Raw genomic sequence first — 10,521 nt, forward strand, 5'->3', positions numbered from 1 at the left:
AAAATTACCATAACTACTGTGAAAAAGAAAATAAATTGGACAATGTGTTCAAAATTCATACCCTCCTTTAATGGTAAGTGTGGGAATATTAACTGAGTAATAGCCTGTTATTTGGCAAACAGAAAGTGAAAGCTGGGCTGGTGTTCTCATTGTGGCCTTCCCTATTGCTCTGTGGAATCCTGTGCTACCTTGCTAACCATCACACATTTGCTTTCCAGTGCTTGGCACTTGATCTAGTTTAGAATCAACATAATTATCAGTTCAAGAGCAAATCTGGTGCTCATAAGCTGTGAATTTACTTAATATCTTGTCTGTCATAATGATCCCATGGATGCCTGTGTCAGTTTTGTGGTGTTTCCATGAACTGCTGAAAATCAGTGTTTCCTTGTGCCGTTATTTTCTCTTCTTTCTTTTGCCCTTTAATTTCTGATCCTTTCCCAGCAGCCTTAGCAGCATAGAAAATGCTTGTTAATTTTCTGCATCTTTAAATTGAATCAGATACATCACATGTGTGTTGTTCAGGTTCAGTTTTTGTTTTGTTTTTGTTTTTTTTTAATATGGGAAAAGCTCAGTCTTCTTTCCTGTCTGGTGGCATTGCTGCCATCGCTGTTAGGTTGTGTTCTTTGACCTGCTAGCAAGTGTTCTTCAGAAAGATGTGTTTGGTTCCTGCACTGGCATTTTTTCAATGCTTCTGCTGTTAGTATATATTGCCTCACATGTTACTTATCTCAAGCTTCACAGAAGCTGCTTTTGTTGCTGCAATGTTGAGGGAGTGACTGCCTTAGAAATCCTATAGTTTTGCCATGCAGATTTGTTAAGGCACAGCAGTTGAAGAACTTTGTGATAACTTTCACTTGCAGATTTTTATTTTTTTTTAATCAAATAGGTATCCATTAGGGGGCTCTCGAGGTTTAAGATGATCAGCCTTGATGCCAGTGGCTCCGGAGCTTTACTTCCTAACCCTTTTTTCTTTTTGTTTTACAGAAAAGGTCACGAATCGCCTACAGTGATGAGGTGCGGAATGAACTCCTGGGGGATGACGGGAATTCCTCAGAGAACCAGGTAGGATGCTAATCAAGAAGCCCTAGTGGGTGGCTGGAGGGTGAAGGAGGTCACTGGCACACTGGGCTTCTCAAGCTGCTCCTTAACAGCATTAGCAACAACTCATGTGGAAGTGATACTGTTTAATGCAAAGCTGGGGTCTTAATCAACTTCAAAATGTTTCTTGGAGATCTTACATTTAACCCTTTAACTTGTGATCACTGTCTGCTATCTCAAAAAAAATCTTTTCTTCTCTTTTCTTTATTATTTAGTACTTAAGAAATAACTTGAAACACGCTGTTTGCCGACAAAGCCAAGGTCTTCACCTCAAACACATGTAAAAGGAATAAAAAAGTACATAATGCAGCTTTGATAATAATGCAGTATAATTAAATCAACACTGGCAGGCAAAACAAATGAAAGTGCGCTCTCAGAATTAGGCAGTATCCCACTCAGTTTCCTTGTGTGATTCCCTCTTTAACCAGATTTTCTCTCCTTGTACCAAAAACACAAGTTGTACTAATAAGAATGTGCTTTCATAATGCATGTACTAGGATGCAGAGTGCTATCCACCTCCTTTAATGAATGAAAGCTTGATAATCCTGGGGCTTTTTAAAAATCTTGTACCCGTATTGCTGTTCTGCATACTACAGTGAGATCCCGATAGACTGTGATGGCAATGCTTTATTCAGGAGACTTTGACCCACCTGTTAATATTTCTTTTTGGGATGAAACTTGTTTGACACTCTGTCTGAAAGGAGAATATTTCTTTTCTTTCTAAAATTTATATTATCAAAGTGTTGTATTTTTGGAGTTAGAAGTTAGCTGAAAGTTTTCTTACCCGTCATATTTTCTCTTCTGGCCAAAGAGAATCCAAACTATTTTGCTTATGAAAGAAAAAAATATTTAAATGTTTACTTGATAAATGTGTTATTAAATAAGGAAATGGCTCAGAATGTTCTGAAATTTTTTTGTATCTTCTATGCTCAGTATAGACTCAGCTCCACTAAGGACAGAAAAAATAAAGACTTGGAGACTTACCTTGTACAAGAACTTTCAAAGCACAGACCCCATAACCCCAGTCTTATAGAGTATTTTAGATATGCTCACTAAGTTTTAAACTCTGTAATAGACTTTAATTCATACATGAATGAAATTAGACACAGGATACATTATCTGAAGACATAAGACTGGAGTATAGCAGCTCTGATTTCTATGTGAAGACAAATTTAAAGGACGTTAATCTTCATATTTATATATGATAGAAAGGGGAGATTCCAAAATTTGAGTAAAATAAAGAGGGGATTTTATACCTAAATACTGAATTTATGGAGAAGATTATTTCTGGGAGAAGAATTTCACAGTCTGTATGTCATGATTGTAAATGAAGTCCTGTGAAACTGTTAAGGTTCTCATTTTATTTCTCTTAAGGTGCTGCTACTTTTGCATTTCAAGAAAAAAAATGTGTGAATTCAGACATAAAAGGGCAATTGTGATAAGAAGCTTTACTTATAACAGAATATCTTATGTGTAGGGATAAGATAAAATATTTTATTTTCACTTTTTAAAGAATGTTTAAATAACTGGTTCATGTGAGCACTTGCTGTGACTGATGATCTTTTTTCCAAACTTGGTGAAAGAGCCATGTTCTCATCTCAAGGAGCTAAATAATGACTTCAACCATTTGCCAACTTTGGGCTTTTTCTTCCAAATGTCCACTATTTAAATGGATGAAAAATTTGTCTGCTGAAGGACTCTTGTATAGTTTTTTAGGTAATCAAAATCCTTTTTTATAACCCAACTTGAAATTATTACCTCCGTACCTTTTAAAGTTCTTCATTCCTTTATTGAAAAATAATGAAATAGCACCATAAAGGAGTCACTTAATTTCTTTTAAATATGCAAATGCCAGGATTTTAAAAATCTATTACTTTTTATGCTGTTTCTATAATAAATATAATATTCTCTTTTTCTTATTAAATATCTTTATTTATACCTGTACTTATGTACATGTAGATGCAGGTGCAAGCAGTTAGTGCAAAAACTTCAGCTGGTATTGAGCTTATTAGAGTGTACAGCTTTCAAAATCAAGTGTAGGTTTGGGTCCTTAGGAGACACTGAGCATGAGATATTGTTGTGTTTAACTCAGTAACCCCAGGTTTAATATGCTTTCACTCCTGTACATTAGTATATCAGTAGAAAACTTGGAGTAAATGATGAAAGGATGCCCAGATATAACTCAAAGCCATGTTAAATATTTGAAGATGTTTCAAATGCTTGCTTTTGTTTTGTCTCATGGAAATAAATATAGATATGTGGACTGATCCTGGCCCTAATATTGTAGGATTTTTACTTCTCAATCAGTTTGGATTAGATTAAATTAGTTTAACTGAAAAGTGGAGGATTTGTTTTCCCCAATTCAGTCACCATCTGTGAAACAGGAGAGAAAGGATTCCTTTTCTGACAGAGGAAGTGTTGAAAAACTTTTCCAGCTCAGAATTGCTCCTGTACCAAACCACAGAAATTGGTAAAATCTGCCAATAGAAATATTGAATACCTGGGTAGTCAGGGTTGTGAGGTATGAGCTGTTGGTCTTTGTCACTGTGATAAACATTTGCATGATGTTTTCGGTGGAGGGAGAAGACAAAAGGAACTTAATGCTTGCTGGCTAGTATGACCATCTTAAAAAGCTACAAATAAAACAGATCACGAATGGAAAACTAAATTATCTGGATCTTATCCTCATTCAGCTTCTCTTTTTCAGTTGAGTTTCAAAGGTAAAATTATAGCAAACCACAGCCAAGTTATAAGCTGTAATGAATAGGATGGTAGGTAAAAGTTTCCAGTTGTTCTCTCCGGGACAAAGATTGAAGAATAGGTAATGGTAATTCTTCTTTTGTCTTCATTTTCCCAACATGTCTCTCAAAAGCAGCAGACATTGTGTCTTGAAGACACTCAGAATAACTTGGAATACAGTTCCCTTCTAATGGCTATACCAAAATTTAACTGATTTTGCCAGATAGAGCATATAGGCATTTCCTGTAAGAAGTTGTAAGAATTATATAATTCTGCTTTTGAAAGTTTCTTTTTAAATAAGTGCAGCTTGTTTTCATGAGACAGGTAGTGATATAGTGCTCTTAGTGATCCTATAGTTCAGTAAGGTAATTGCTTAACATACGTTAATTTTTTTCTTAATTTGAATCATGTGTATGTAGGCACTCAGATGAGGCACTCAGAGGATGAAAATCAAGAAATGTCCCTTCTTGCATCAAAAAAAAGTCCCGCCTTAAAAACCCAATCCCAAAAGCTGCTGTGTGCATTGGGTTATTATTTATTTTCCAAGAGTGGTCTTAAAGAGGCTGTTGTTTCAAGTCTTGTTTGTTGTCCTGGCCACCAACATTTAGCAAATCTCTTGAAAGTTTTGAGTTTTTCAGTGCAGTAATACACTACCAAAAGTTGTAGCTTCACTTTAATAATAATAGAACTGGTTCATGTAGCAAGTCATGTTTTTGAGGAAGCATGTGTTGGGTTAAATCAGAAATTTCTCTCAACAGAAATGATGTGAAGTTCAGTATTACCAACTTTGTTGAGGTGTAACAGTGTTCCTTTTTCTTTTGCAGCTATGTTCATTAGTAAGTTTAAATAAATTCACATTGGGTTAAACTGCATATCCGTATACCCATACATTCTATACGTGATTCATGGTGAACAAATATTTTGTGTCTACTTAATTTCTGACTACAAAGTTGTGATAATATTAGATTTGGGCTTGCTGTGCATAAAGTGTGTCAAACTTCAGCTACAGACCAGGGGGTGAAGTTGGTCAATTTAATTCACCAAGATCTAAAGAAGGTCGGTATCATTTCATATAGCCCTGGCAGAGCAGATCATTACCAGACACAAATCTGTTCGTTACATGCCGAGGGTTTATAGCAAAATAAATAGACTGTCATCATAAGTTCAGAAAATTGTGTGTTCGACCCACGATAATGTGTAAAGGGCGTTTAATAGAGTTCAGCATTTATTCGTTATCTATATGCGGACAGAGACGGCGGTGGCGTTATCAGCTTTTTAAAAAAAATTCGGTAGTTTTGTGTCACGTGAGGAGCCTCGCGGCCACACGCGTGCGTGCACACACACACTCACACACACACACATCCCATCTTGCTCCCTCGCTCTCTGTGGTGCAGTTTTGATTTTAGTCACAGCAGAAGGCTTAGCCACAAGAGATTCCACTGGTTCAAACCAGCGTAAACCAGATTTTTTTTTTTTTTAGCCTACAAAGGAACAGATTACCTCTTGTATCGAATTCTGTATTGCAAAAAAAAAAAAAAAGAAGAAAAAAAATATCTTTGTTTCAAAAATATGCTGATTATCATAACCTAAAATGGTGGCTGTGCACGGCTTAACGCTGTTTACAGTTCAGGAGTGAACATAATAAAAATAATGTTTCAAAATAGAAATATAAAGGTAACACATTTTCATCAAGAGCATTGTTAAATGGGGGAAAAATACATCTTTTGTTAATTTGAATGAATATCTTTCAGCCAATGTTAAAAAAACCCCAACCCTCTCCCATTACTTAGCTTAGCTGCAAATCCCATGCAGAGCTTAAATTCAGCCATGCAGCACAAACAAGATAGAACATTTTTGTTTGGGACCTATTGAAAAAGCAAATGTGCAGCATTTTAAAACTCTCATTGATTATAGCAGGGTGGCATGCCCGGACGGGCTCTATTGCGGGAGAGTCGTTTTAAACTTTGGCCCTTTAAGTATCATAGTCAACTGAAGAATGGTGGCCTCAGAAAGAAAAGATAGCTATGTGATCAACTCCCAGATAGTCTCTTTCTAAAGAGCCTTAATGTTTGCCTTTTTGGGGGAAAAAGGGGGGGAAGAGCTGGAGAAAGAGACCAATTTATGATAGGCCAAGCACTTGAATTTAAGCGCTGGTTTGCCCAGCAGTGTGGGTTTCCTTTATACCAAATTGTGGCAAAGTTCCTTTAGCTGGGTGCAGAAGAGCTGGCCCAGTTCAGCTTGGGGTGGTGTAGGAGCCCCCCTAATTACATCTCATTAGAGCTCTTGTCCCTTTTGGTAATGGGGTGAGGCAAGCCTTCAGTTTTAGATGAGCCATATGAGACAATAGAGAATAATGGAGGTTCTTTTGTTTCCTTCATGCTGGTGAGACTTTGTTAGTAGTAAACATTCTCAGCTTACACATGTGTTGAAAATTGGTGTTATGAAACTGTAGGTGAAGTATCAGCATAAACTGAGATAATTGTGTTGCTGTTGTAATTTTGAACTGGAATCGGTGAGAGAACTGTAATTTTTTATAAAGGGCCATTCTTGTGCAGATATTTGTTGTGAGTAATTATACATTTTGTTCCGGTACAAATAATTTATCTGTCTCTCTAAGAGGCGAGTATATTACAACATAGCTTTATAATCAGGCTGGGGTTTTATTTAGTTTTACAGTAAAGCTGCCAGAGCAATATTATTTGTGTTAGATTGTGTTGATTTGCAAGCATAAGTAAATAAATATAAATTTATATACTATATAAGCATACACACACCCCCTGTATGTATATATTTATATATATACACACACACTGTATAGTGGTCTGGATCAAGAACCTGGAATGGGTCTTTTCTGAGGGAAATATGTTTCATGTTGTTCCCTATTCCTTTGTCTATTTTTAAATATGCTATTCAATAAATCATAGTTCTGAGACATTTAACTGAGCTGCTTCATTTTTTTTACCTGGCAGAAACCGTCAGTATGAAGTTCAATAATAAAATTAAATAATATAGTTGCAGTAGAACTCAGGTATATAAAAATTGAAATACTGAAATATATGCTATAAAGATGCAGTCATCTATTAATAAGTTAGATCTGCTAGTAAAATAAGAAATCAGTTGTCACAACTAAAATATACAGAAAACATTCTGAAAACTTGTATATACAAAACCACTTCAGCTGTACAATCTTCGAAGAGAGGAATAGTAAACTTGTTTTTTTCTTTATAATATAGACTTCTATGAAGTCATTCCCCTTTATTTCATGATGGTGTCTTAGATGTGGTTTAAAAGAGAATTTCACACTATTCTCTTTGTTTAATGTGACAGTGTGAGAAAGTGATCTTTATTCGTTCAAAAAACTCTGCATGTAGTCTATGTTTAGGTTCTTTTAATGTGTTTGTCTGTGATTTTTAAATGCTAAACATGTAAACAGATAAATTGTCAATGTTAATTCTGTATCCTGTCACACAACTGATCTTTCTTTCCTGCCATTTCTTTCCTTTTTATCTTTTTTGTGCGTTCATGTTGCAGTTGATAAAATTACGTGAAGAGGTGAGTACTTTCTTGCTTTTTGTTGTCTAGCTTTCCCTTTAAAGCTGAGTTTCTAAATCTGAAGTAGATCTTTTTGTTCATTGTTGCAGGGAAATCTACACAAAGCAAAAATATTGATTACATTGCTTTAAAATATTCACTGTTGTGCCTCCTCTTCCCTAATAATTGTATACTTACATAGGAATCTCTAGATCAATCCTTAGAAATTAACATTCTTTGATAGTGGAATTTTTTTAAAAGGCACTAGAAAAAGAAGGGTGGAAAAAAACTCTATTATTTGATCTCTCCAAGAATACCATGATCAAATCAGGTACAGTAATAATCATGTTTGCATCACAAAATCTTTGATAGGGAAAGTACATTTATACACTGGTATTGAAAGTGAGAGCATTGCTTTAGTGTAAACCTTTGCTGAAACATTTTAAAAATTACACGGTATTTCACAGTGTTTTGAGTTTGGTGTGAGGTATTTAAATAGCTTATGTGTTATACTGGATATTGTACACCCACTGAAAATACAGTAGAAGTAGAGAGACCTACACACATATCAATATTTATTATTTATTTGTGAGTGCTGTAGATCTGTAGGTGTAACACTAGAGATCAGTATTCCAGAATACCTTCCAGTTATAAATGACTCATAAATATTTAGAAAGAAGCCTGTTTTAATGGTCAGTTTTTCAAATGTTTCAGTGTATTTTCTGAAATTAATCTCTGCTTTTACTAACTGTTGTAGCAAAGCAGGTATTTGACCTGCTATTTTTTTATTATTTCCTAGTAACCACTGAAAAAGAGGGGCTGAGTAAAGTCAAGTTTTACTTACAGGTCAGATTTCTGAGGGATTTCATACGGAAAGCTTGGACCAGTGAAGTATTTGAATAAATATATTTAGAAGCACAAGTATTTTAACATCACTCATTTGTCTGGTATCTTCTTTGTGGAACATGTGTGCCCAGTTATGTATCAGTAATACATACTGAACTCTGCAGGAAAGGATTTGGGAGTTTTAGAAATGGTGATGACAAAGAATTGTAAAGTAACCAGATTAAGGACAATTACAGAGAATTCTTAAAAACAGGTAGGTATTTGTGATACAAACATTCTTCACTAGTTCCCCAAATGCTTTATTTTCCCCCTCTTCTCATAGAGCTGATATTAATATGTAAAAGCTGCAGAGCAAAAGAGTTAACAAAAAAATTAAATAAAATAAACATGTAACCACATGAAAGCCTTCCCACCACTGCTGAGCTCCCCTCCCCAATAGTCCCAGTATTTAAACAGATGACAGTATTGTTGCAAGGGTTTGTGTAGCCTGATTTCTGAGCTTTTTCAGAAGAACACGGTTCATTTTCTCATCCCTCTAACAGCACCTTCATGTCTGCTCCTGTGCTTTTGCAAAGAGTGCAGTAGGGTTTTTGTTTGCAAACATAAGATTATAGTTTTATAAAGATTCCTAATTTTTAAATTCACTCTGAAAATTTTATTATATGTAAAGAACAAAGCTGCTGCTTATCTGCTTTTTTTTTGAAATAGCTATGAAGACAAGTAAGAATATTCAGGGTGTTATTGCAAAGGGCTGTGACTTGGGAGCTATACTGAACTCAGTTACACCTTTTCGATTTTATAAATCCTGTGTTAGCTGCCTAAAAAAATTGACATTGCTTCTGGTAATTCTCTTTTTTTTTTTTCTTTTCCTTGCTAGCTTCATAAGTTACTTTTTCCTCTCTCTGCATACAGTGAAAGCAGCAGAAAATAAAGTAATAAATCCCTTTATTTAGTCTGGAACAAAATTTTACTAGTAGAGAGAAAAATAATTTAAAATCCAATTGTTGCCATTCTTTTCTCTGCATGAAAGTACCCACTCTGTGTTGGATAGGTTGTAAATGCAATGGTGTTTTTATACCCAATGCAAAATGCACATTAAAGTTTAAATGAAGGCTAGTACAGTGACTCAGGCATAATTCTTAACTCGTCACAGAGCGAAACATCAAGGCATCCCCAATTATAGTTCTCCTAAGGAGGTATGAAGTGATCTTAAAAGAAATTGTGGTTTGCCATACTGTTTGTTAATAAAACCTGTGCTTCCTCTCATTACGAGGCTCTATTCTCGCACACTTGCCGTACACAGGCTTCCATGGAGGCTGTGTCGCTCTGTCTTTTGAGCTCCTGAGATCTCAGTTTGAATCCAGCCCACATGGAATGACTAAATCTCTAGTGATAGCGTGCCACTTTGCAAAACTTCCTTATGTAACTCCAGATAGAAGCTGTTTCTGAAGCTGTGAGACAGACTGCATCACCTCGCTACCCTCCTCACGGAGTGCAGGGGATACTGTGGGAGAAGGAATTTGGGGAGGGGTGGGAAGCAGTTGAAAGCATCAGCTGCTGCTACAGGGCATTGATTTCATGTCCAAAGGATAGGGAGCCTCCAAATCCAAACAATGTAAATGACACCACCCTTTATAATAAAATTAGGTTTCATTATAGGATGCCTTGGGTGGAAAGGCTCTGAAATCAAGTTAAGAAACGGCTCTGAGTTAGTGTTAACACCGAGTTCACAGGGCTTTAGTATTCTAATTGCTCACAGTAAGACTGAACTGGGATGGTAATTTATTTTATTTAAATGTGGCTTAAATGGTATAGAAAAATATACAAATGCTAATTCTTTGTTGGCTAGCTCTTTCACCTTGTGATGTGAAATCTGATTATTTCCCGCTCTCTCCCTTAACATTACGGGATGGTGTTTTCATTTCCCGTACACAGCCCTGTACATCTGTTCTGTGATCACTGTTGTACTTCTTGTGCTCACTCCCAGCCTTTGGTGGTTTTTTAAGTATCTCCTCTCTAACTTTTAGGATTCTTACCCTCCACTCCTTCTTTTTATGCCCCATACCTCCCACCCTCTACCCCTGCTACTTTTCTTTCTTGAGACACATTTATGTGAGTGTTAGGTTTCTGAGGGTTTTTACAAAGTTTAAAATACTTAACACTAGTTCAATATCATTTGGAAGGATACTATTTGGAGAAAGGCACCATACTATTTTTTTTCTTCTAATGGGCAATGAAGAGGAACCAGCAGATGTTATGAAAAGATGCCTTTTTAAAAATAATTAAGCAAAATTAACACTAATTATC

The 10,521-nt window shown here is 35.7% G+C and overlaps 1 protein-coding gene across 4 annotated transcripts in view; it reads left to right on the top strand.

The window, feature by feature from the left end:
- The window catches only part of VTI1A (vesicle transport through interaction with t-SNAREs 1A), a 258,683-nt gene that overhangs the window by 49,230 nt on the left and 198,932 nt on the right, over nucleotides 1-10,521 (top strand). For 2 of the 4 annotated variants that reach the window (XM_074545232.1, XM_074545230.1), the window contains exons 4-5: nucleotides 985-1,062; nucleotides 7,369-7,389. In XM_074545232.1, coding sequence (XP_074401333.1) covers nucleotides 985-1,062; nucleotides 7,369-7,389 — 99 coding nt within the window. The remainder of the gene's footprint in view (nucleotides 1-984; nucleotides 1,063-7,368; nucleotides 7,390-10,521) is intronic. The other 2 variants (XM_074545233.1, XM_074545231.1) reach the window with 1 other exon arrangement.

The sequence above is a fragment of the Zonotrichia albicollis genome, chromosome 7 (genome assembly GCF_047830755.1).
Source record: "Zonotrichia albicollis isolate bZonAlb1 chromosome 7, bZonAlb1.hap1, whole genome shotgun sequence".
NCBI classification, from domain to species: domain Eukaryota; kingdom Metazoa; phylum Chordata; class Aves; order Passeriformes; family Passerellidae; genus Zonotrichia; species Zonotrichia albicollis.